Here is a 27,227-nt window from a genome sequence, read left to right on the forward strand (position 1 = left end):
CTCCATTCATGAGGCACAAAGTGTGTTTGGAGGCTACAGTTAAATAGCAATTCCAGAGGGCCTGATAGATCATGTTTCATGCTGTTTAAAGGCATCCTGGAATACTGTCTGGGCTCATTGATGCAGTGTTCTTGGCCTAGAGAGCATTAAGGACCTGTTCTCTAGTGATAGTGGGGGGAGTTGTATTTGATGGTGTTTCCTGAGGGAAGATTGATGGGGAGAGAGGGGTAAAGTTGCAGCTGAATTTGTCAGCTAGTAGGTTTGCTATACCTTCTGGCTCAGTATAGGTGGCTGCATTTACAATGAGCTCTGCACACAACTGTGTATTGCCATTAAGGTTGCGGACATAGCTAAAGAATGCCTTGTTACCTCAGATTTGACATTGGTGAAGCTTATTTATCCTCTAAATTGTTTAATTTGATCAGAGTGCTTTTATTCTGCTGGGTGATGCACCTCCTAATTTTTGCCTTGATTTTCTTCCTTCTGTTATACAGCCTGTTGATATTGTGACTTCAGCAGGTTGGCTTGTTTTTTGAGTTAGTTCTGTACTTCTTCTTGGTGGGTACAGCTGCCTCTATGCAGCTATTAACATGCTTGTATAGGGTTTCTGTGATAAGTTCTGTGTAGGCAGCAGTATTCTCATAGTTTATGGGGGCTTGAAATTTTTCTATGTTGTCAATAGTAGGATATTAGCCTTAGAGTAGTTCCTGAATAGCCCAAGGTTAGCTGGAGTTCCAAGTCTTATTTTTACTACAAAGAAAACTATTTTGTGTTCTGACCTTATCAGAGAACACATTGCACTAGGGTGTGTGCAGCATTCTCCCATGTTACTGAGGACTGAATCCCATATGTTTGAATCTCTTGTTTGTGTATTGACAATCTGGTCCAAGGAGTTTGTGTACAAAATCTAGGAATTAGTCTGCCTGCACGTTTGGTGTCGTATAGGATTCCCAGTTAATAGTGAGGTAATTAAAGTTGCCCATGAATATGGTATTGGGTTGGAGGGTGAGTATTTCCAATAAGTTTAAATATGTGCTGTTGGTTTCATGGGTCATAGAGGGGGACCTGTAGCTTGAAAGGAAGTGGTATGGGATTTTACTTATGGTGATTTGAACATGGAGAAGCTCAAGTGCATTCTCCTGTTTGACCATCCTTGAGGTATATTTATTTTTGATGTAAATCGAGACACCTTCACCTTTAGTCCCTGTCTGTGTAGTAGCTGGTCTAAATGTAAATGTGTGGAAGGCATTGTAACCTTGCACTGTCAGTGTGTGCTCCATGGCTTTAAACCATGTCTCAGTGACCGCACAGGCATCAGCATTCTCTAGGCTGAAGAGAGCTTATAGGAAGTGGAGTTATTTGTTTAGACTCTTAACATTGAGCAGCAACACCTTTAGGTTTTCTTGGTTTCAGTTTGCTATGTTGGACTTACTTTCTGTTTGACATTGCCTAAAAAAGGCACTATGGAGGAGAACAATGTTTTAGCAGTACTTTTCCATTAAACCCCTACCAGTACATCGCGCTGCTGTGTTTTGCTGGTCAGTTATTGTTCTGTATTTCATTTATGTAAGATATGTAATTCATTGAAGATGAGTCAGAAAAACATTGAGTGAATTGAAGATGGATCACAGCACTAGTGAGAGAATGCCGGCAAAACACAAAGCGCCAAGTACGGCAGCTCTTATCAAGAAACGAGGTAAATCTATTACCAATACTTGTTAGAGTGCATTGCTAGGCTCTTCGTGGTTGTTCAAATTGCCTACCTAGTTAGTATTAACCTGTGAATCTGTAAGTGAAACCGAAGCTGTTGGATTAACAAAAGACAGTTTCTCACATGCTTCATGGCTGCAAACAGAATGAAATACAAGGAACCCAAAGAAACAGCTTGAAGTTGTTACAATTTCGATGGTTGTTACATGTATGTGAGTGCTACGGCTGAAATAAATATGCATGCAGAAAACCTTAATGGACTGCTACGGCTCAAATCAATATGCATGCAGAAAACCTTAATGGACTGCTACGGCTCAAATAAATATGCATGCAGAAAACCTTAACGGTGGACTTCAGCTACTTCTATACTGACAGAACGCTACTTTGTGTAACTAAGAAAGGTAACTTGTTTGTGGGTGAGAAATGTGTAACGAAAACCTCCGGCAATTGGAAGGGGTCTCACGGTGGACTTCAGCTATTTGTGCAATGATAATACCTTCCTTTACACGTAACATAACAATTAAAACTTGTTTGTTTGTTGTACAAATTTATTTCTTACACAAACACTTGTGCATGCTACTGAAATAACAGGAAAACACTGCACCGCAAGTGGTAGGGGTTTAACAGAAAAGTACCGTTTTAGCTAATATTTGAAATCCTAGAGGAGAGAGGTACAGACCATCCCTGGGAAAGCAGTGTGTTGTGTTGACCATCTCCTTCCATGCTGACAGATGTTACACCCATGTAGAATGACATCAGAAACTTAGCCAATTATTAAATCAATAATTTTTGTTCATATTGTGACATAATCCTTGGGAAGGTAAAATGCTGCTCAGTGCTAGGCTCGTACTAGCCTGGGACACATATTTCAAGAGCTCCATGATGTCATAGTACAGTTGTGTAAGTAAACGTACCATAACAGTAGGTGTTTGAATGGTCACTGCTGCTGTAGCTGCTCCCTCCTCCTCCTCCACCCCTTTGTTTTTTGGTGTTTTGTTTATGCTAGGCTGTGTTTATTTTTTGTTTTTCTTAGCATTGGCCTTACAGCTCTCGGCCTCCCTCTCTCTGTTGTCAGGAAAACTCTAAAGGGCTTGGCACCCAAACTTTTCTTTTAGTTAGCTCATTTCAAGCCTGACAGTCTTGGCACATGGAAGGTGCCCTGAAGCTTTGGAAGTTGGCCAGCTGTTATATCCTTGGCATGATATATAACCCATATAGCTAAGGCTACTGCAGCAGTGATCATTTGAACATATGCAGTTATGGTAAGTTTACTTACACAACTGTACTGTTCCATACCACCCTTGGGTGATCTGCAGTAAATAAAATCTCTCATCAGTTTCATAACTTAATAATTTCCTTACTTCTAGTAGGAGTCCAAAAGGCTTGACCCAAATGCAGAATATGTAAGACCATATGCCAGTTTAATTCTTGTATACAATGATTTCATTTTAGGTTTAAGGAGTTCTATCCAACTCCTTGAGTGACCCTGTGGACAGGCACCTACTACCTGAGTAGTTATCAGGATAAAGGAGTATATGAAAGTAGGTTGCCAGGTCTTTCTTTGTCACACACTTGACTCTTTAAGCACTTTAAAGCCCCAACCATGTTACAACATGTCTTTGGGATGTGGGAGAAAACTGGAGAGGCACCTGGAAAAAAACTCACTTACAGGGAGGATATGCAGACTCCTCACAGAGGGCACCCCAGCTGAGAATTGAACTAGAGAATCTGTTGCTGTGAGGTGGCAACTCTACCTGTTACATCACTGTACTGCCCTAGACCAGCACAAATGTATTGCCAAGTAATTTGTGTATTCTTTAGTACCTGGGATCAACTGGAGACCACCGCATCCACTAACTCTAGTTTCTGCAAACAAGTTTTGCACTTCTTTTCTGCCTTTTATATACAGTTTGTTTTTCCTTTTAGCAGCCTCTTTCTAATGGAAAATCATATTTCAGTCCCTATATTAAAATATCTCCTCATGAAAAATACATAAAATTTAACTTTATGTTTCTGAAAGTATCACAGCAAATATGATTGGAGTTGTTAGGCAGTGCATATACTGAAGCAAACAGCAACCTGTGTCCCTGATTTTCTCCTTTTAATGTTCCGTACCTCCCCTGCTCATCTTCCAGTGATCTTCATTGGAAAGTTCCTTCCTTATAAAAGCAGTAGTCTCTTCCTTCTGGCACCCATATAGCTCAATCTCGCCACAAGTTGATATCCCCTCATTCGCACTTGTAGTGCTCCATATCATTTGTGTGTCTCCTGATGTGCCATTTTATCCTGCTCTTCTTTTTTGCCTGACTGATTGATTATTCTGTTCATGTTAAGAGGATTTTCAGCCAGTTGATGTTTCGCCTCAGAGCATTTGTCTTGCTCATGTTATCTTTTCAATTGATTCTGTGTTTTTCTTCTTTGCTACCTTCTCTAAACTAATATTTCCTAATTGTAAGTGCACTGGACCTTCCTTTATCATTTTCCTTCATACTTTTCATTTTTGCACTTTTCAAATTAGTCTGTCATCAGATTGCCTGTTAACCGATGTGCATAAGAAGTAGAACTTTTTTATAAATTCTCCTTGCCTTTCTTAATTTGAAACTCAGCTTGTATTGCATAAAATCCCTGAAAAAAATGTAAAATTTGAAACCCCCATCAGTATTTACAAGATTTTATTTTTATGTTCTATGGTGGGGATAATTGCAGCTTATCTATCATGGGCTCAGCATCCCCATTCCATCACAAAGATGGCCACAACTACCTTTGCTTAGAGACACTTTGAGACTTGTTCTGGCACATATACATATCATGTTTCCCAGTATGTTCCTATCTCTGTTCTCTCCTGACTGTTTAATCTGTCCACCTTCCATATATTATTTCAGTTTATCTGTTAAATCTCAACTTACCTGGATTTTTTCTGCATGATTGTGTGGCCATAGGTTTATTCAATTTGCTCTTATATTTGGCTTTTTTTTTGTTGTTATATGCCTCTGTATCCCCATTTCAAGCCAGTTCTGGTGTTGTATTTACTTAATTTTTGTCACTTCCTGTGATGTTGTACCTAATCAGCAGATTATGACTACATTTGCCACATTGCTTTTTGTTAAATTTATTCCATCAAGCCTCCTCTTTTTTAAACCTCTTGGCTTGCATCATTCTCATTTCTGCTTTAGATACCATTCTGTCCATTTACCATTGTTTTATTTTTTCTTTATTATGTATCCCCTAGCGTTATCTTTTTGAAAGCTGATAGTTTAACTATGTTCTATCTGTGCTTTTGATGCTTCTTTCTATTTTTTATTCTCAATTTCTGATGTTGTGTTCTAGTTCCTGCATAGCCTCATAACACACTAAATGTCCATGTTCCATATCCTGCACCTCCCTCCCCCAGTTCTGGAATAAACCAGGAGACACATTTCCCATTTCTCATTGCAGAAGTGCTTCCTTTAAATTAAGGTAGTATATATTTGTAAGAAAAAGGATCTGTATTTCTTAAAAAAAAATTGTCTAATAAAAATGTACATTATACCCCCCTCCAGTCTTTTCTCAGAATATCTCTCTACTACTCTAAATGTTGTTCCAAATTCTCACTCCGTACTTGAATAAACCAAGTGTCACAAGCCATCTGGTTCTCTGTCACAAAAGCACCTCCTTTTAATTACAGTAGGGTATTCATGAGAAAATAATATCAACACTTATCAGCAGTAAACATTTTATGTGCAGTAAAACGCATACGTTACATCCACCTTATTTAATCTTTTCTCAAAGTAAGTGTCTTAACAGTCTGTCATTGAACGTTTGCCCAAGTCTGTAGTAATTATCCTTGAACTAGTCCGGAGCATTTGATTTAAAGTTTCTATCCAGTGTTTCATCACTCTGTGTTTTTTACCTCTGTGAGCTCCCTCTTTGTCTTGCATTGTTGCTCCCAAGTCCTTCTCCTTTACACTTGCAGTGTTTCAATTCTTTTTCAGCTTTGTGTATTTTTTAAATCATGGAAAGATGTCTATTTTTCTTATAGTACTGAGTTGCTTAAAAGTCTGCTTTCCATTTCTCTTCCATTCCGTTAAAACTATGTAGTTCTGCATGTTTGTTTTCTTTTCGTAAAGCACACATCAAATTAATTTGTGAAAGCCTTTGTATGGTAAGTCCTTCTTAGGTCTTTTGCTTCCCAGAGACCCATTTATTGGAAGGCTATAGATATTACTCAGAATTCGTTACACCACTATACTCACTGCAGAGTGTATCCTGAAGTAAAATTTAACATGTGACTACTTATCATTTAATCTCTGACATGGTTATTTTCACTGGTTGCATTTAACTAGATTTCTCTCTCAAATTATTCCATGCTTATGATTTTACAACTGTTTTCTTATGGATGGTGGCTCACTTATTCCCCATGAGAGTCAGTGAGAAGCAGAACTGCTGAGCATGAGGTTCAGGCATGCTGGTTGCAAGTGGTTGAAATATAATAAGTTATTTGCCGCAACAGAGCTGTCATTAAAGAAACCCCAGCTGTATGTCCACTGCAAAGGGTTCTCCTAAATATTAGCCGATATGATGAACAGTTGCAGATCATCATCTTACTGAGCCAAAGGTTCTTTCCTAGTTTACAGTAATGAAATTAAGTTTGGGTTTATTACCCAGTACAGTCAGTGTCATAGCCGTCCTGAATGGTTGGATGGACATTCTGTTAAGTAAATCTTAATTATTAATTTAATTTGGTATTTTAGGCACATATGTGCATATATACATCTTACTGGGTAGGGTTTTCTTTCTTTCGAAGAATACAAGCATATGTAGGTCTTTCCCTCCTTAACAAAGTATGTTTAGGTTAGGACAGTGGCTGCAATATTTTACACCTGTACTCAGGAGGAAAAAGAATATAGGACCCTGTTTCCCCAGACAGTATAGCTAAAGGAGTGGTTACTGCAAAACATGTTAGTATGTCAACAGTGCATTACCTAGTCAAGCTCCATGGTGTGGTTGGGTAAAGTTCTTACACTGTCGCAGGTGACCTGAGTTTGATTAGTGGAGTAAAAGGACAAAGCCCAGACTACAGCTCAGGTGACTGAGTTCAGATAGTGGCATGGGCACCTGTAGGAGCTTGTTGGGGGAAGATGGGAGTTTGTAGTTGCTGCTTTCTTGCCCATCCTGGGAGGAAAGAGGTGTCTGTGGCTCACCACACATGTAACACCTAGCAAGACCACAAGGTGTTCGCCTGGTGAAGTTCCAAGCTGGTAAAGTTCATGCTAGCATACTATATTTGCACTAAGTAGCCAAAGGAAACTTGAAGCAGAAGCATGCTTCCACTTAGGAGGTAGAGATTTTGGGCTTGGAGGAACCTCCTGGGGATATTGAATTCTGTGATGGGCCTGATCAGTGTAGAATACAGAGGGGTCAAGCCTTCTTTAGACCTAGAGGACATATGCTTTGTGATCAGTTGTGCCAGATAGAATGATTTCCTAACCAGCTTCAGGATCTCATTTGTCAGGAATCATACCTAGTCTTTCTTTAGAATGCACCCTTGTTTTCTGATTTTTTCCCCAAACCAGTCCATCCAGCTTCCTGTTTTTTTTTTCTGGGACAAAATCTGAGAGGGGGATTTAATACTATGAATGGTGTACCGCCATCTTAGTTTTTACCTGAAGTGAGTGTATGACTTTTAGTAAGGCAAGCAAGCTGTTCATTTTCCATCACTTCAGGGAGAGGAGGGCTCATACTTGCCAACAGATAATCTCAAGTGGATTTCTGATTGCGGTATCTTCTGACATTAGCATTCAACAGTGGATGGTCCACTAGCTAAAGTCATTGCCTACTCCTTTTGGGGAGTTGCTTCCGCAAGTGCTTGCTTCAGGAATGTCTTTGCTGCAGTCATTCCCATGGTGGTCATTGGGTCGTCAGTGCAAACTTCAGCAAGCATTGTTGTTGTTGTCTTGTCTGCAGTTCCAGGAATTGGGATTCCTTTGACGTGATGATACTTCAAGATTTAGCTTTGTGACCTTGGTATTTGTATTGTACTGTGACTACTACCCTGGTTATTAATTTTTGAGACTCAACCAGAAGGCAATCTTTTGGAGTCCACTGTGTTTTGGTATAACAAATACTTTCTTACCAGGAGACATATTTAAGTGATACACACTAGTAATTGATACTATATCAATTGCTAGTGTACACTTCTGAGATTTTGCTGTTAGAGGTCAAGATTGTTGTCTTGTGGAGATTCTTCTTTTCTCCAGGATACAGTGACCTTAAAATTAGCATGTATATGTAGCCCCCAGCAAAAATTCTTTTTTTGTTACAAATTCTGGGACATTTGAATGCCCTTCCTTAAATACAGATGTGCAGCATTTTATGATCACACTTGTGAGCGTCAGTCATGATATTTTTAATGTTTATGTATTTGAGTAAAGTTTGAAATAATTTGTTTGCCAAAGCTTTGTTGCATTATATGCTTTATGCTTGACAGTCATACAGCATACAAAGATGTAATATAATGCATGAATGTGCACATGAAGCTTTAGTGAATTGTTTTGGTCAGAGATGATATTTAGGATGCAAGTGAACATGACACAAGGTAAGAATGTGATATTTACTTGTAACATTCCATTAATGTACACAAAGTTGTACATTTTTGGAGTTGTTTACTCCTTTATAGGTTCATAGGTAAGTACTAGGCCAATAAATATATAGATGAACCTAATAATAATTAATAATTTATTAATAATGAATTTATTAAATAATAGTTGGTTTCATAATACGAAATGATAATTACAAAAATTAGAGTGCAAATTACCTGAAGGCTTGCATTATTTCTCCGCTGGCTAAATAAATGTTATATTGGCAGTGGCTCAACAAGTAGCACACTTGCCTTTGATACTGCATGACCAGAAGGCTGGAGGTTCTATTCCCATTCCAGGTTGACTGGAATTCTGACACTACAGTGCAGCATTGGGGGTGTTGTACTCCTGGGTTTTCTATCCTTCAGATGAGATGTTAAACCGAGGTCCAGTTTGCTTGAGTTAGTGAAAGGTCAGGTGGATATATAAGATCTCATAGCACTTACGTAAAAGAGTAGGGGAAGTTCGCTGATGTCCTGGCCAAATTTCTTCTAGTAGTTTAAATACCCCCTCAGGTCTCCCCAAAGGAGAGACCTCTAGCCTAGTGGGATTAACAGTCAACAAAGGATAAATAAGTAAATGTAAGTGTGTGTGTGTGTGTGTGTGTGTGTGTGTGTGTGTGTGTGTGTGTGTGTGTGTGTGTGTGTGTGTGTGTGTGTTTGTGTGTGTATTCGTTGTTATAGTATCCTATTAGTGAGCAACTCTGGTGCTTCTGGGTGGTTGTGTGCGACGTGGTGGTCTTTCCTCACCCTTGGAGTTCAAATATAGATATTGGGTAATAATAAATGATATATAATTTGATGTTAACTTATTCTAGGTTATGTTTTTTTTTTGGGGGGGGGGGGGTTATTTCCACCTCAATTTTACCCTTCCAAAGTAGTTCAAAACCTCTGTCACCTAATTGCACTTTTTGTCCTCCAGATCTAGCTCTGCTTAACCTACATACTGTGTTTCCTAGGCCGGTATTTAGATTATTACTTGTCATTGTAGACTGTCTTGAAAATTCACAAGTGGGAATATTGGTTGATGAATGCAGCATGTAAAGTCTTGACCGTAATTTGAAATGCAGAGTACTTTGACTTTCATTTAACTGTGCATGCCCCTTGTCACTATCTGCTTTCCACAAGAGCAGCCCTTTTTGTTATGATAAAATAAAACAGAAGAAAGCAGAAATAGTTTGTTTGCTAGGGTGTGGCCATTTCCGGTAAAGAAGTGCTGAAGGTTTAGTGTTTGAATGTCTGTCTCAGTACTTACTTTTTCTGTTTCTTTTTTCCTTAGCACTTAACAGAATTGCTTCCATCACACTTGAAAAGAGAGGTTTGTGCAATTGGGGTGTTCTGATTTTGTTTTTGTTGTTTTAATGGATTCATCTGTAGCAAAACTGTGAATCTGTTATTTACGGTGGGGTTGGGAGGTGGTGGAGCTAATATCCAAATTATGCTGACAGTGCAAGATCTGGCAATTGCATGTGATAAATTTGTGACCATTTCATTGGTCAAGTCGACTAATGCAGAACTGTGTAGGTCAGCAGAAACAAAGTGTGAGATATTGCATGTTTTAAGATGTCTGCCACTGCAGTATCTATGGTCTGTTGCAAGAATGTTTAAGCTTCTGGTGTGGAATTCAGCATGCTGTTATTATGCATGTGTATTTGATGTGAGCTAACAAAGAAATATGCAGGGAGTCAGCTTTTTATTTTGCTTTCGTAAACAGTGACTGAGAGAATGCAGATTTATATATTGTGAAGAACTGTGTTTCACTGGCGACATACTGATCATCACAGCTAGAGTTTGCTGACAAAAACTGGAGTTACAGAATGCATGTTTAATGAAAGTGTGATTTAAGTAGTCTTAGTAACGTGGGTGAATTACAGAGAAATGCTGAGCTTCATGTATGAGCCTTGGGGTATGATTTGGGAGTTGTGTGATGTCAGGCATTTTATGGTAGCGTGAAAGGGAATCATGTCACTTGGCATTTATTTGCCATGTTCTGAACCAGGAAGCATTTTTGATAGTGCCTAAAAGCAAGCTCAGTACTTTTTTCCATGATGGGTGATTTTTGTGGCAGTTATGACTTGGACTTGTGTGTTTAAGTGGCCAGTAAGAAATTACACTGTTGACCCCAGCATGATTGGGCATGGCTCCTATAATGCAGGCCTTTTAAAGGATCCTGCAGTTTTTAAGTCATAGTTACACTGTGTCTGTCTATCCTGTCTAGATGTTTATTTACTTAAAAGTAAGCAAACTGATCCATTGCATGTCCTTTGAAGCAACAAGCATAATGCATTGAGTATGAACAATTTGGAGCTGTCTGGCAAATAGTACAATTTTTTAAAGTGAGAGAAAATTGGAGTAACTGAGAAAAAAAACACAGGCACAGGAAGAATATCCAAATTCCACGTACACAGACATAATCAAAGATAAAACTAATCTTTAAAAATGCTGGCAAAGTTATTCCTCTGGCTGACTATTTTTATTGTTCTTCCTTATTTTATTTTATTTTTTTTTTACTTCACACACATTGGATATTCAACTTTAATTTAAATTTAAAATTACGGTTATTTTGAGATGTGATCATTTAAAGATTTTCAGAATGTAAATTCAAAGTCTAGCATCTGTTTGTTTATTTGTTAGCTAAGTAAATAAATTTGGTACATAAACCTTTTTTGGCATTACCTGGACCACTGGCCAGTTCAGATTCAACAGTAAGCATACATGAAAGTGCATTCTGTATAAAATCTACAGAGCTCATGCATGTAAAGATTATTGGTTATAATATATACAATTTGTGTCTAGGTTAGGGTGTTTTTTTGCAGAGTATGTGTATAATGTGCTGCGGATAGGACAATTAGAATTCAGAGATTGACTAGACTTAGTAATTAATTATGCATCAGGAGACTGAAAATTTAACTGCAACAGATGTAAACAAACATTGTAATGTGTGTGTTTTGAGTTAGCTGCGTAAATTAGTGTGCATAGCTGTACTGATTTTGAAAATAGAATGTTCCTTAAAAAAATTAGTTTCACTCTTTTTAATTTCTCCAAATGTTTTGGGTTTCCAACACCATGATGGGAATGGAGCCCATTCCTAAGTCAAAGTACAATTAAAGTTCATGAAATTAGTATTGTTTCACTTTTTGATGTTAGCCAAAAGTTCTCTTTGCAGCATCCGCATTGTGCCCAGTAATGACTCCTCCTGCAATTCGTACAGGGTTACATGGATTGGTAACGTATCTAAATACGATTGTAGATTCTTTTTTATAAGACCCATTGCTCCTACTACTGTTGGAATTGTCTGGGTGTCTTTCTTCCACATTGATGTCGTTTCTGCTTGCAGATCCTGATATTTTATGACTTTGTGTCTCTCTGTACGCAACACACTGTAGTCACTGGGTGTGGGAATTTCAATGATCAATGCTACTTTTGTCTCCTTTTCATGGACCACTATATCCATTTTTCTAGCATCTGTCTTTTGAACTGTCGGTAATGGATGATCCCATGTGATACAAACGTCATCAATTTCTATGATGCTTTGTGGCTCATGTTTCCAGTGTTTTTCAGCCACTTCAATACCAAAATGTCTGCACAATCCCCAGTGCAACAGTCTCGCCACATTATTATGCCTTAACAGTATACAGTCCTCCTGCCATTAGTATGTCACAACCAGCAATGAGGTGAGCGATTGTTTCCAGTTCGGTTTTACAAAACCTACATTTGTCGGTTTCTCCCACATGTTCAATGGACTTTGTAAACCAACATGTACATAGCCTACTATCTTGGGCCGCCAATACTAACCTTTCAACTCTTGGTTTGAATTCGCCTCTCCTTAACCATTCCTGCATTCATTCCTGATTAACTTGAGCTTCTTAGAGAAGTTTTCTATACTTGCAACTATATTTGTACATTTTCCACATTTCTTGCCTTCTCATCTGGTCTTTCACCTTATATTCTTTCTTTTGTTTTTTTGGTACATTCAGTTGCTCCCTGATTTTTATTTACTTCTGGTTTGATTTCCATTCCTGCTTGACACCGCTATGCTTCTGCTAGATTAAGAGAGAAATCATCTTAGATTTATTCTCCTCATGTTTCAAAACTTTCACTACATTTGGGTCTTGTGAGGTCAGCAGATATGTGTGGAGTCCCATGATAGCAGATCTGTACATGTAATCAGTTTCAAGGAGGCCCATCCCTCCTTCGGAACAGGAAATATATAATCTTGGTATACACTTATTTTTATAAATCATTTGGTGAGCATGAAGCATCCTTCTTGTTTTCCTATCTAATCTGTCCAATCCAACACGTTTTGGGACCAGTCAGTCACTCCAAAACTGTAAGTTAGGACAGGAAGAGCAAATTGCTTTATAGCTTGGATTTTGTTCCTAGATGTCAACGTTGATCAGGATTAATTCAAGTCTTATAACGTATACCTTACTAAGCAGCTACTTACTTACTTAGCAGTTTCACCAGTGAGGAGCAGGAAAGGCAACCTTAGTTTATTAATAAGTAGAAACTGAAACATTTGTAGAAAGAAATTCAAGATTACCTTTTAGTCTAAAAAGCTAAAAACAAAGCTGGGGATTCTCTCTTTTCAAACACTGCAGGAAAAATCTGGAACCAGCTTCCCTTGCTTCTACTTCTCTTTTTAAAAAACACCTAAAAGAACATCTAAAAACTCATTGGCTTTGCCCATGCACTAACCCTGACTGACATTGGTCTCTCAACTTTTATTTTTTAATTACCCCTTTTCCCTACTCCTTTTACCTAACTATCCAATTCATATTACTTCTCCTTCTTTGAATGATGTATACACCACTCCTCTCCTCCTTACCTGAGACTTGCACATACCTTCTACTGTGTGATGAATAATCATTTAGTAGAGTCTCTATTAAACTTGCTATAATTTGAAATGTATTTTTATTTACTCCTTTAGACTATTCTACTCTCTATGATAGCTATGTATGTTTATAAATTGTTAACTGTTGTAGTACAATAATGTATCATGAATTCTCTTTTTAAGACTAATACTAAATTATTCTGTAATCCTTCTTATGTCTATACATTGTTAACTTTCGCACCGTTCATGCTTGGAGCTTTCCTCCCTGGGCCTCTACTGAAAATGGACATATATCCAGCTAGTCTAGCCCGGTTAACAAATGTAAAATAAAAATAAAATAAAAAAAATAAATAAAATAGTCACTGACCTAAAAATTGTTACACTGATAGCTGTCAGAGAGATATTTAGCAAGTTTCTTGTAGAAAGAAGTATATGATTGTTCACTGCAAATTTTTCCTTGAGGAACAGGTTCCAAGCGACAGTTGCAATTTTTGAAATATCCCTCTCAGAAATAGCAAGTCTAAAGGGGGCTTGATAAGGGTGAGTGCTGTTTGCACATTGTTCTTTGCTGGATTAAGAGATGTCCAGATTTCCTGTGTTTTTCCTAGAGGAAGCAATATTATATATATATATATATATATATATATATATATATATATATATATATATATATATATATATATATATATATATATCGTTAAAATGTAAATGAATTGAGAAGCAGAGTTGCAGGTACTGTTACGCAGAGCTGTGGTTAACAAGAAATGAATTGTTTATAGCTGTTTGAAAGATATATGGGTATTGTATTCAGAATAAAGTAAGAGGCAGTGCATATTTTAATTCTGAGGTTAATGTGTTTATCTGTGTAACTCTTAACCTCAGCCATGAGGAATCCAGTTTGAATATGTTAGTTTTAGGTGTTTAAGCACATTTTCTTAATTAATCTGTGCCTAGATTTTTAGTAAAATGACAAGGTACTTAACTGATCTGAAAGTTTTCAGTTATCTTATGTCAAAAGGCATCCAGTTGTATAGTCTTGTGTTTATTAAGGGTTAACTTGCTTCTCACTAGCCAGTAACGCAGTGCCAAAAATTGAAGTCAGTGTTATACTGCATGGTTATTTCTTCCTGAGTTTAGACCTTTAATGCCATTTGTGGGGGAAGATCACATTTTTTTTTTTTTTTTTTTTTGCCAGCAGGAAATGTCGGGCCTTTTCAGTACCAAGTTGACCCATTTGCTCCTCCAGCCTGCCCATGCTTCAGTGAAGGTGAGAGTCAGGTCCTGGGGTCAGGAAAATCTGCCAGTCCTGCAGCCTATCTATTCCTTCCTCCCCTGCAGCTTGTGTAGTCTATAGTTGCTGCTTTTGGAAGTTGCATGTGTGTTACCACATGAGTACAACCCATAACTCTCAATCTGATGGTCTCAAAGCCTTAGCAGAAAACATTAAATATTGGAGCAGAGGGTCAGACACCATAGCATTTAACTTTCACCTATGCATAAATTTGCTCTGCAACAGCGGAGGATTTCCATGTAAAATATTACTTGGGAGGCACATCTAATTACATACACATATTAGCCACATGTATTGTAAATAGGCCGAGATGGAAATGAGAACCTAGTGAATCTAGTTCATCTGCCTGTATGTGTGTCACACATATATACACACTTGCTAACACGCATATTAAGAAAATGACATACATATAAGTAAGTACATTTTGCTCGTATTTATTGTTAGCTTTCCTTATGCATCTACTGAACAAAGTAGAAGTGAGTCTCAACGTTGTGCACATCAACAGAGCATGCAAAATATCAAGGATACCTACAGTGAAAGTCTGTAAAATACATTTTATCAGTCTACAGAAGGATATTTTCAATAAAGGCATGGTGAAAAGAAAGAAGAAACAACAGAAGTACATCTGGTTACTAGCAATTGTGATGTTACTTTGAAATGCCCCACACATAATTTAAAACCAAATCAAACATTTAAAAGGAGGAATAACTTACCAAAACAATGGTTATCATATGTTTGCTACCAGCAACATCAAGCAATACTCAAGCTGAAAACCTTTCAACATTCTATGTTGTTTAGATGTCTTGGTACTGAAGAATGTATGGCAAAGCACCTCTAAGTATCACTATCCTAACTGCAACCCAAGAAGCCAGCTGGATGACTGCAGTCATCTCTCAAAGTGAAACAGCAGAACACTGTTGAAATCAGAGCAGTTAAGAGGTGTGGTACAAATTCCTGGCTAAGCTGGTACCACTCTGCTCCATGGTCACAGCATGCTGCTTGCTGCTAATGATACACATGCACTGCTACAAATGTCACCATTGCAGTGAGTCATGCTGCCTATCTATCCCCTAAAGGATGGGAAAACTGACATCAGCCTCTCATTGCCATCCTTCCCCACCCATTCACTGTATTACCCTTGCTGCTTGCCAAACAGGGGTTGGCTAGGATACAGTTAGGGCTTTATCCCTTGGCACCATGGAACTGGGTTCCAAGTGTCAATTTGTTGTTAAAAAACTGAACACAGACAGGACCTCCTAATACTGAGCCTTGTGGTGGATGCCTGCTTTAAATATCTTTAGCATGACTGTTACAGATGTTACCTGGAATGTGTGCTCTTGAGATGATAGTTGCAAAACCAAAAAGGCCAATGTGTTTTATTTAATAAAGTAGTAACTGATAGTTAAGCAATTCAAACACTCACTTCATGTCCATGACAATTACTCATGATAACAGTTTTCTCAAGTATTATTGAAGATAGCACCTGTGACACTTTATATAGTAGTTGGTAGGCTGAACACACTTCTGAAGTCCTTTTATCTGTTAGAAAATAACACATTTATTTATGATTTGATTTTTGTAGGTTGTTTTCTTGATCATTTTGGAAGTAGAGAGGCTAGTGATTGGACAAAAATCTTAAGACTCTTGAGGGTGAAGAAGATTAAGACAGTGGAATAAGGGAGGTGTGCTTCAAGGATGGAGGAATGATTTCTCTTATTAAGGCGAGGTTGTAAATAATATCTAAGGACTTGGCAATTTTTGGCACTGTCGTTTTTAGGAAGAAGGTGGATGAAGAGATAAATATAGGTCTGTTAGATTTGCAAATTTTTTCTAGAGGTTTTCTTACTGTTTGATTACAGATTTCCATCATGTGAAAAGGTGACTGCTGCTTGTTGAGGTATACTGGCAGTTAGGTACTTGTCTACCAGTACTCTGATTTTATTATTTTAGTTATTATTCTCACTGACCTTTTAAGCAACAAGTAAAAACTTGAATTTTGTTAATGTTGTTGTCCTATATGGAGTTTACTAATAGACACACACACACACACACACACACACACACACACACACACACTGCATATGTATATATTCTACAAACACACAGTAAGGCAGTAAGATTATTTCTTATCATAATATATTCTTCAAGTGCACAGTAAGACATTAAAGTTGCTATAAAAGTTAAACAGTAAAGCTTCAAAACTAGGCCTTGTTCACTTCAAGGACATTATAAATAGTAATAGTTGGTTTGCGTTATCTACCTTAATATTTGTCCAGATTTTCTACACTGTCTTCTTCTTCTTCTTTCGGCTGCTCCCGTTAGGGGTCGCCACAGCAGATCAACTGTTTCCATTTTTTCCTGTCCTCTGCATCTTACTCTGTCACACCAACCACCTGCATGTCCTCTCTCACCACATCCATAAACCTTATCTTAGGCCTCCCTCTTTCTTGTTACCTGGCAGCTTCATCCTTAGCATCTTTTTCCCAATATACTCTGCATCCCTCCTCAGCACATGTCCAAACCAGCGTAATCTTGCGCCTCTGGCTTTGTCTCCAAACCTTCCAACCTGGGCTGACCCTCTAATATACTTATTCTAGTGCAAATCTTAACATCTTCAACTCTGCCACGTCAAGCTCTGACTCCTGCCTTTTTGTCAGTGCCACTGTCCCCAACCCATATAACATAGCTGGTCTCACTACCCTGTTGTAGACCTTCCCTTTCACTCTTACTGGTACTCGTCTGTCACACATCACTCCTGACTCTCATCTCCACCCACTCCATCCAGCCTGTACTCTCTTCTTCACCTCTCTTCTACACTCACCATTACTCTGAACTGTTGATCCCAAGTACTTAAACTCATACATGTTCGCCACCTCTACTCCCTTTTATACACTGTAAATCAGAAAACCTACAAAGTATAAAAATGTAACCTAGCTGTATAGCACAGGGGACAGATTACTGATTGCATCCCTGGCAACCAGGGTTTGGCTAGTGGCTCTAGAACTGGATGAGTGGAAGGTTGTGGCCTTCTGGCCTCTCTGTGGGTGGGGGGAGTTGCACCCACTCAGAGGCACACTGGGCAGTGCTAACTTCCTGCTGTAGACTGGGAAGCTCACCACTTGTGCCTCAGGGGGATGAAACAGGGATGCCTAGAGGGACCACCCCTTCTAGTAATGAGGTGCCATCCTCCATTTTTATCCCATTGCACCCCCTTCACCTATGACTCCATGGGTGCATGGTTTAGAAACGGTGGGAACTAAAGGAGGAAACCTTGAAACCACCCCTGATGGCTGTCTGAATGAGTGCTCCTCCCGGCTGTCCTTCGCCGGTTTACTATCAAAATTTCGAATCGCACTCCGTCAACTGTACTATCGTCGAACACGGAAGTTCGAAAAAGGGAATGTCGAAGTCAAAAAAACAATCTAGGAATGGGTTTTAACATGGGTCGAGGTAGGGGAGATGTTTGTAGTTCGGAATAATACTGAACACCTACCTCGACCCATGTTAAAACCCATTCCTAGATTGTTTTTTTTTACTTCGACATTCCCGTTTTCGAACTTCCGTGTTCGACGATAGTACAGTCGACGGAGTGCAGTTTGAAATTTTGATAGTAAACCCCTTCGCCCTAGTAATAAGTAGCAAATAGGCAGATTGACTGTGGAGGGGGCTAATGATGGGCAGGTGGTAGGACACACACAGTGCAAAAAAAGTGTGAAAATATAAGTCACTCTACATTGAACTTTACAACACATCAAAATCTGAATTAGTCTCCGTGACTGAACAGGTAGCACACTCACCTTTGGTGCTGGAAGAAAATAAGGCTCTAGGTTCTAAGTGATTGTATTAGTTTTCAAAGCATTGACACTGTGTCATGAAAGGAGATACTGCCAGCCCAGCTATCTGGAATTTTGCAAATAATTGTCATTTGTGAATATCAACATGATTCATATGCTTGTGTTACAAATGTATTAGAACTGTATGTTATGTGTATATCAAAGTGATGCTACAGAAGTCTGTGTTGAAAAGGGTTTGTAAAGTACTGAGCTTAAAAATGTAACCACAGTGTACCTAGTGGATTAGAACAGAAATGCACCTGCACTATTGTATCTGTTTAAATGTATATATTCTAACAATGGAAACTGGAGAACAAGAGGTTAATTTCAGAAAAATAGCTAAAATTAAATTACTTTATGACAGCAAGAGACAGAATGTCTGTACTTGGGAGCTCTCTGTGTTGTCTTGAAAGAAAAATAAATACTAGGCTTGGGATGTGGGAGTGTTTTATTGTTTTATGACTTCCAACAGCTGCACAGATCTGAGCAAAAGCCTTTGGTTATTTATTTTCACAGGTAGATGCTAAATGCTACCAGCTGCATCAATGGATATTTTTCACCTGGGATAGAGTCAGATGACAAGTGATGTCATCCTGCAAGCTATCCCAGCAGTAGTATTTGAGATATTCATTTAAGAACTCTCTGAGAGAGACGCAGTATTCTGTATTTTGCCTTTGACCTGACAAGAAGATCTACTCATCACATCTGCCTTGCTTGCTCTGTAAGTAAGTTAACTAAGATATAGCAATTCTCTAGATATAGTCAGGAATATAGCAAAGCTTAATTTAGATGTTTTTCTTTATTTATTTTCTCTTTTTTTCATTTCTCAAAAACTTTTGGGTTTCTAATACCATGACGGGAGTGGACTCCATTCGTAAGTCAAAATATGATTAAAGTTCATGAAATTAGTTTTGTTTCACTCCTTGATGTCAGCAAAAAGTACTCTTGGCAGCACCAGAAACGTGCCCAACAATGACTCCTCCAGTTCGTATGAAAGTGCATATATTGGTAACATATCTAAATATGATGATAGACTCTTTTTTATAAGACCCAATGTTCTTCGTTTTTCACTGTTGCAGTCATCACATTTGGGTTATCCCTGCCAAGGTAGCCCTCAGCTGGCCTGAATACCAGAGGCTTAGTATTTCTGTGTCAGTTGCTGTTGCCTCAGGACTGATGTCAGGTCATCAGTAGTATAAAGTAAGGCAGCCGACCCCATTACATCAGTCTTTCTTGCCATGGAGCCCGAAGCAGAAGCAGTTCGTATGAATGCCAGTCGGCCACTACCTGAGTTTCATCTACCGAAATGAAGTTGAAGTCTAAAGCTAAGTACCCCTTTGGAGATCCTTTTTTTCTTGCACTAACCAATGTCAGAAAAAGTTAATTGTCTCGCCTGTGTAAAGCAAATACCACACCAAGACTTTCATTCTTACTGCGTCACTTGTTTAGACCCAGACCACGATGTCCCCCATTGTCGCTTCTGTGCTGTGTTCAACGCCAGAACTATCCGTCGTCAGGCCCTTATTGTAGCTAGATATTTTCGCTTACAGCCCTCGAATTCCGATATGGCTTCAGTAAGCCATCCGACAGCAGATCTTCCAAAAAAACGTAAAGATAAAGACAGAGACCACACAAGTCCAAACCTACTGACGATGCTTCCGTTAAGCTAGTCGTCAGTTCTCCAGTCCTCAGTGAGCGCTTTTGCAGCCCCTGATTCCACTTTTGTGGATTCACAGGCCGTTACCAAGACCCTTTCATAGTCTGGTATGCCGCAAAACTCTTCTTCGACTAAGGATCCTGCGTTCGTCTCCATCTTGGATGGGTCCGGAGCCGCTGAGCTGGCATTGGCTTCTGAGGAAGTCCTTCGCACTACCGATTCTCAACACAAATCAGCATCATCTTTTGCGACTACCATTCTTTCAAAAATGACCGAGTTTCTTAGGCCCAGGGTATGAACCACACCCAAGAAACCAACAACCCAGTCTCAGACACCTGCTTCCTTGCCTAAGTCTCAAATGGTAGAAGACCTTATTATGCTGATCAGGGGAAGCCACGCTACCCCCTCCAAACAGAAAAGAGATCTATCCCCTGTAGTTTTGTCTGAACAAGAGTCAGATGACTCTGATGCATCTGAATATGAAGACATGCAACCCCTCTCTACTTATGAGGATTCTGATGCAGAGGACTCCATCCCTTCAGCCTCTCCCCCAGAGGATTTTTCCTTTGAGGAAACCCTTCATACCTTAAGGGAGCATTTCCAATGGGAAAGTCAAGACTGCCCTCAGTCTAAATAAGAGACTCAGGGAATTCTTAGATCTTCCACAGCACAGACCCTTGGCCATCCCCCCAGTCCTGGATGTTGTGGAGGATGTTTTCCTGGAATCCAGCTTGACTCCTGACACCCTCCCTCCTGCACCCAGAAGACCAGACAGGTAATATAGAGTCCCTGACTCGCACAAATTTATTTTTAAAAATCCTACTGCTGACCCTGAGGTAATTTCTCAAGGGCCTAAAGGGATTAAAGCAACCTCTGCTAAGAATCCCACCGCCTCAGATAGGGATTCCCAACCACTAGACAGATGGGGTAAAAAAATTATACACCTCAGCTACTCTTGCTATCAGGGCACTAAATTGCCAGTTCCATGTGCTAACATTTCAGCAACATACCCTGGAACTCCTCAAACAAAAAATGCCTTCTTTTCCTGCTTGTGCAGAATCTAAAGAGTTACAAGAGTTAATGCATTCTGCAAGTCAAGTAACTAAACACACATTGCACTGTGGTTTTGACACCCTAGATGCTTCTTGCAAGGCAGCAGTCACTGGATCTGTCATAAGAAGGCATGCATGGCTTAAGGAACAGCCCTTGTCAGACCATGTCAAATCTAAATTGTTGGATGCCCCATTGCACAAAGACAACTTATTTTGCACTAAGGCAGAAGAGGTCTTAAAAAAGATGTAAGAAAAAGCAAAATCTATGCAGACAGTTAAGGATTTCTTACACGTCCAGCCACCCAGGTTCAGCAGGCATTGTCCCACCAAGCACTGGTCCTTTCCTGCTCCAACTAAACCAGTCCAGCTCAGGCCCCTCAGAACCAGACCCCCCCCCCCAGACAGAAGCCACAGGGAATGCAGATCTCTAAGCAGTGGACTACCACCACTTCAAAACCAGGGAGTTCTAAGCCACCCCCTTATGGTAAGAACTCTCAGTGACTCACCTCCCCCACCCCCTCCCTCTGCCCACCTTCACTTACCCCTTTGAGGAAAACTCTCCTTTCACGCAAGCACCTGGGCCACCATTGCCAACGACCACTGGGTTCTCAACATAGTGTCTCAGGGATACAAATTTTCCTTCCACATCCTTCCAACCCCAAAAGGGTTCCCAGATCTACTTCCAAACCATTGGGCAGAGGCTCAAAAACAAATCCTTTCCCTGCTTTCTATGAGGGCAGTAGAGCACGTTCCTGCAGAACAGATAGGCCAAGGTTTCTATTCCAGACTTTTTCTGGTGCCCAGAAAAGAGGGCAGCTGGCACCCCATCCTCGATCTATCCATTCTAAATACCTTCCTGGTGATTCTAAAATGCTCGCCCTCCAGCATCTGCTACCCATGGTCTCCAAGGGCACTTGGCTAGCCACCTTAGATCTAAAAGAGGCCTACCTCCACATTCCTGTCAGGGAATCATGCAGGAAATATCTTCGTTTCAGGGCAGGATCTAACACTTTCAGTTCTCTGCGCTTCCCTTTGGCTTATCTATTGCTCCCAGAGTTTTCACAAAATGTCTGGCTCCAGCCATTGCCTATTTCAGACAAAGGAATACCCAGATTTACCCATACTTAGACAACTGCCTTATTCAGGCAGACAGCCAGGAAAAGCTGCTGAAGCACCTGGCCCTTGTAAAGATCCTACAAACCTGCCTAGGGTACACAATCAGCGAAAAGAAATCCAAACAGTTGTCCACCCAAAGGATTATCTTCCTGGGAGCAAGCCTGGACACAGCGTTCCAGATGGCATTCCTTACAACAGAAAAACAAGTTTTCCTGACAGCCTACTTCTCTCAACTAGCCACCATACCCCAGTTATCTGCAAGGAAGAATCCTGCAAGCTCTGGGGTTCATGGCATCTTGCATGCTACTCATTCCATATGCCAGACTGCATGTGAGGAAACTTCAGTGGTACCTAAAAAGCCATTTGTGTCAACACTCTCGAGACCTGGAGACTCTTATACCTATAATTCCTTGCCTCAGAAAAGATTTTCTTTGGTGGGCAACAGCATGCTCCCACAAGAAGGAACTACCTTTCTCACCACCCCCCCCTGCCACCCAGACCATCACCATAGATGCATCAGACTATGCTTGGAGTGCACACCTGGACAGCAGGTGCATATAGGGCCAATGGAGCCCGGAGCAAATCCCTCTGCAGAGCAACCAAAAAGAGATGATGGCTGTCCAATATGCCTTGATAGCTTTCAAGACCCTTCTCTCCCCAGGAGCTCTCCTGATCAAAACAGGGAAACACCACTGTGATGTGGTATATCAACAAGCAGGGAGGGACTCACTCCTACCCTCTATGGAGGCTGGCCATGACCCTTTGGCACACACCCTCTGCCATGCAACTGCACCTGTTAGCACAATTCCTACCAGGTTCTCTCAACTCTCTGGCAGACCAATTAAGCAGAAATCGTCTGGACCTACACGAATGACAACTCAACAGAAGAACCTTTACCCTAATAACACAGAAATGGGGCACCCCAAAGGTCAACCTCTTTGCCTCCCACACCAACCATCAGCTCAGCAAAATGTTCTTCATGTTTCACTGTTGCAGTCGTCAGAGTTGGGTTATCTGCCTGCAGGTAGCCCTCAATCGGCCCGAATACCAGAGTCTTGGGATTTCTGCTTCAGATGTTGTCGCCTCTTCCATGACGTCAGGTCGTCAGGGGTATAAAAAATGCAGCCGATGCCATTACATCAGTTTTACTTGCCCCAAATGTCAAGAGCCCCCAAAATAGGAAGCAGTTACATGGTGTGTAACACCTGCAGTAAAAAGTAAATACCAATGCCATAAGATATGGCCAAAAAAGAGGATAGGTAGAAAGTATAGATGAGTCAGGGTGTTGATGACTGCAACAGTGAAACACGAAGAACATAGTACAGTTGTGTACACTTACCATAAATGTAGATTTTTGAGTGTATTCACTGTTGCAGTCCTGGTTTCCCTGCCTCCATCCCCCTTTCCTCTCTTTCCTTACAAGGGACATATTGGTATTTACTTTCTACAGGTGGGGGTTCTTCCACCAGAACCTGGCTCCTACTTGGGGGCTCCTGACAGATTAGGGCAAGAAAAACTGATGTAATGCGGTCAGCTGCCTTACTTTATACTACTGGCGACCTGACGTCAGTCCTGAAGCGAGAGCAACTGACGCAGAAATACTAAGCCTATGGTATTTGGGCCAGCCAAGGGCTACCCTGGCAGGGATAACCCAAATGAGATGACTGCAACAGTGAATACACTCGAACATCTACATTTATGGTAAGTGTACACAACTGTACTTTGCTTCTACTACTCTTGGAACTATCTGGGTGTCCTTCTTCCACGTTGCTCTCGTTTCTACTTGCAGATCCTGATATTTTATAACTTTGTGTCTCTCTGTATGCAGGACACTGTAGTCACTGGGTGTGGCAATTTCAATGATCAATGCTACTTTTGTCTTCTTTTCTTGGACTACTATATCTGGTTTTCTAGCGGTTTACAATCAAAAGGCAGAAAGCCAAATACATGACAAGCACCTCCTCGAACATGGTAGGAGCGACAGGCACAATGTCGACATTCAAGTGTACGTCAGTTCATAAGGACGTTTAGAAGTCAGGGTCACAAAGCATCTACAAAAATGGTAACTATCGATGTTAACATCGAAAAACGTTTGTCGGTGTTAATGTGTCTACGTTTTGACCTACTTAATATGCATGAGGTCGATTAAATGCATCGCGGATATGATAGTTCACTAATGTGAATGTCAAAATTTTGATAGTAATCCTTTTCTAGCATCTATCTTTTGAATTGTTGGTAATGTATGATCCCATGTGATGCAGACTTCATCATTTTCTTTGATGCTTTGTGGCTCATGTTTCCAGTGCTTTTTAGCCACTTTAAAACCATGATGTTTGCAGAGTCCCCAGTGCAACAGTCTCGCCACAGTATTATACCTTTCAGTATACGGTCCTTCTGCCATTAGTATGTCACAACCAGCAATGAGGTGTGCGACTTTTTCCAGTTTGGTTTTACAAAACCTACATTTGTCTGTTTCTCCAACATGTTCAATAGACTTTGTAGACCAGCGTGTAAGTAGTCCACTGTCTTGAGACACCAATATTAACCTTTCATCTCTTGGTTTGAATTCACTGCTGCTTAACCATTCCTGGGTTCATTCCTGATCATTAGGTTCTTCCAGAAGTTTTCTATACTTGCAACTATATTTATGCATTTTACATTTCTTGTCTCTTCATCTGGTCCTTCACCTTCTATTCTTTCTTTTGGCACATTCGGTTGCTGCCTGATTTGTATCTACTTCCTTTTAGATGTATTCTCCTCATGTTTCAAAACTTTCACTACATTTGGGTCTTGTGAGGTCAGCAGATATGTGTGGAGTCCCACAATTGCGGAGCTATACATGTAATCAATTTCAAGGAGGCACATCCCTCCTTCGGAACTGGGAATGTATAATCTTGGTATGCACTGATTTTTGTAGATCATTTGGTGAGCATGAAGCATCCTTCTTGTTTTAATGTCTAATTTATCCAACACGTTTTGGGGGCAATCAATCACTGCAAAAGTGTAAATTAGGATAGGAAGGGCAAATTGATTTATAGCTTTTTTATTCCTAGACGTCAACTCTGTTGTCAGGATTAGTTTTAGTCATCTGAAGTTTTCCTTACTAAATTTTATATACATTTGTTCATGTTTTATTGCTGATCCTTCATCAGTTCGTGAGTATTTATACACTACCTCTTTATACACTCCCTCTTGCTCAAGTTCTTTTAAATCACATTCTTGTCCCAAACTGATGTTTTCCCGGTGCTGCAGTTTTCCTGCATTAAAGGTTGCTTTTGCACGTTTATCAAGACCAAATGACATTCTATCATCATCTGAAAAAGTTTTGACAACATGCAGCGGTGTTTTCAGTTCCTTATCTGATGAGCTATACAGTTTTAAGTCATCAATAAAGAGAAGATGAGAAGTCTTTAGACTTTGCTGTTTTCTAGGAGCAAAATTATAGGCATAGGCATGGCCTAAGCGGTTAAGTAGACAGTTTAATGGGTTAAGGGCAAGGCAGAATAGCAACAATGACAGAGTCACCCTGGAATATCCCCCTTTGAATTTTTATCCATGGGATAGTAATTTGTCCTCTGTCATGATTTAATTGCAAAGAGGTCTGCCATTGTTTCATGGTCACTGTAACATAGTCAATCAGTATAGGGTTTATCTTATACATTTTTAAGCACTCATCCATGAATGTGGGATACTATCAAATTCTTTTTTTGTAGTCAATCCATGCCATACTTAGATTCTTCCCATTTTTACAGTTCTCCACTATGACTTTATTTAACAACAAATGATCCTTTGTTCCATATGACTTTCTTTTATTGCCCTTTTGTTCTATTTGTTCTACTGCCACAATTGAGTTTTCTTCTAAATGACTATAAACTCTGTCAGCATCAATTCCCGTGTATAGTTTATATGTCGTCAGAAGGCAAGTTATTTGTCTGTAATTTTGGGGATAGCTTGCAGGTTCACTGTTAAGTAGGAACATTGTTTTACCTGTTGTTAGTCAGGTTGGTGTCTGTTCAGGATGTGCATGTAAATAGTTCTTACTCATGGCTAAGTCTTCATGCAAAGATGTTAATACTTTTGGTACTTGCGTATTATTGCAACCAGATTTGGAAGTCATCCTACTTCCTAATGTTATGCCAAAAGTAATTTATCCTGCACTGGCAAGGGTTGTTTAAAGTGAAAATCATTTTCCTATCACCTCGGTACTGCAACAGAGACAGGAATACTGGCACAATTCCACCTTCCGGTTTGCGTCCTTTACTGCCATAACTGAGACTAAGAATTGGTTAAGGCATACAGTTCCAGCTTGCCTCGAACATGGGGTACTCAGATTTTTCATTACTGTGTTTCTTTACAGGTGCATTTTTAAAGTTGTTATTTTGCTATGACTTTAAATCGGGCTTAAATAAGGTTGTGGAAGGTGTTTTTCTTCCTTGCTTTCACATCTTATTTTTAAAGTGTGTTTTTTTTTTTTTTTGGTTTTACACTGCGATCCTGTCTGAGGTTTCGGCTCAACACAGACTAGAATCCCCGTGTTTTATTATGCCCTGTCAAATGTGATTCATTACATTACATTACTTGTCTCTATCCTAATGCACAGTATGTATGTGATTATCCACCACACAACTGTGTCTGTCGATGTGCACTGCATGTTATCTAGAAAGCAACTGTAATGGACACATTTGACAGGGCCACGATTTCCCGTTTGGAATGTCAGTCCTGAGTGCCTCACAAATGACAACTGTGAATTTAAGTAGTACTGCCTTTCACAGGACCACCCTTTCCCACTCCTGTAGTAATGAGAAAGTTGAAATTTATGTGAATAAATAACAGACTCAGAACTCAGCCTGACTTTGAAAATATGTCCTGTCTCAAGTATTTGGCAAACTGTTCAGTCACACTTAGCTGATTGTGATGCTTTCTGATGTTACCGGCGATGTAATATGGAGAACATGGTGTTCTTTTAGGGAAAACGTGTGAGACAGGGGTTTTCAAACTACATTTTGTGACAGCAGTAAATGGTGGCGCACTCCACAGGTGAGCCTTTCACTGGTGATAGGGCATGTAGCAATTTCTGAAATGTTATTACCCCCCCACACACACAAAGGATATTGTGAT

The 27,227-nt window shown here is 39.8% G+C and overlaps 1 protein-coding gene across 8 annotated transcripts in view; it reads left to right on the plus strand.

The window, feature by feature from the left end:
• Positions 1–27,227, plus strand: part of PHLDB1 (pleckstrin homology like domain family B member 1) — a 2,201,164-nt gene that overhangs the window by 2,130,486 nt on the left and 43,451 nt on the right. For 6 of the 8 annotated variants that reach the window (XM_044080920.1, XM_044080921.1, XM_044080924.1 and 3 more), the window contains one exon: positions 9,606–9,644. The exons of the other annotated variants lie outside the window; for them this stretch is intronic. In XM_044080920.1, the coding sequence (XP_043936855.1) occupies positions 9,606–9,644 (39 nt within the window). The remainder of the gene's footprint in view (positions 1–9,605; positions 9,645–27,227) is intronic. 8 annotated transcript variants of the gene reach the window in all.

Source organism: Protopterus annectens, chromosome 8.part0, assembly GCF_019279795.1.
Source record: "Protopterus annectens isolate FY-2018-M chromosome 8.part0, PAN1.0, whole genome shotgun sequence".
NCBI classification, from domain to species: Eukaryota; Metazoa; Chordata; order Ceratodontiformes; family Protopteridae; genus Protopterus; species Protopterus annectens.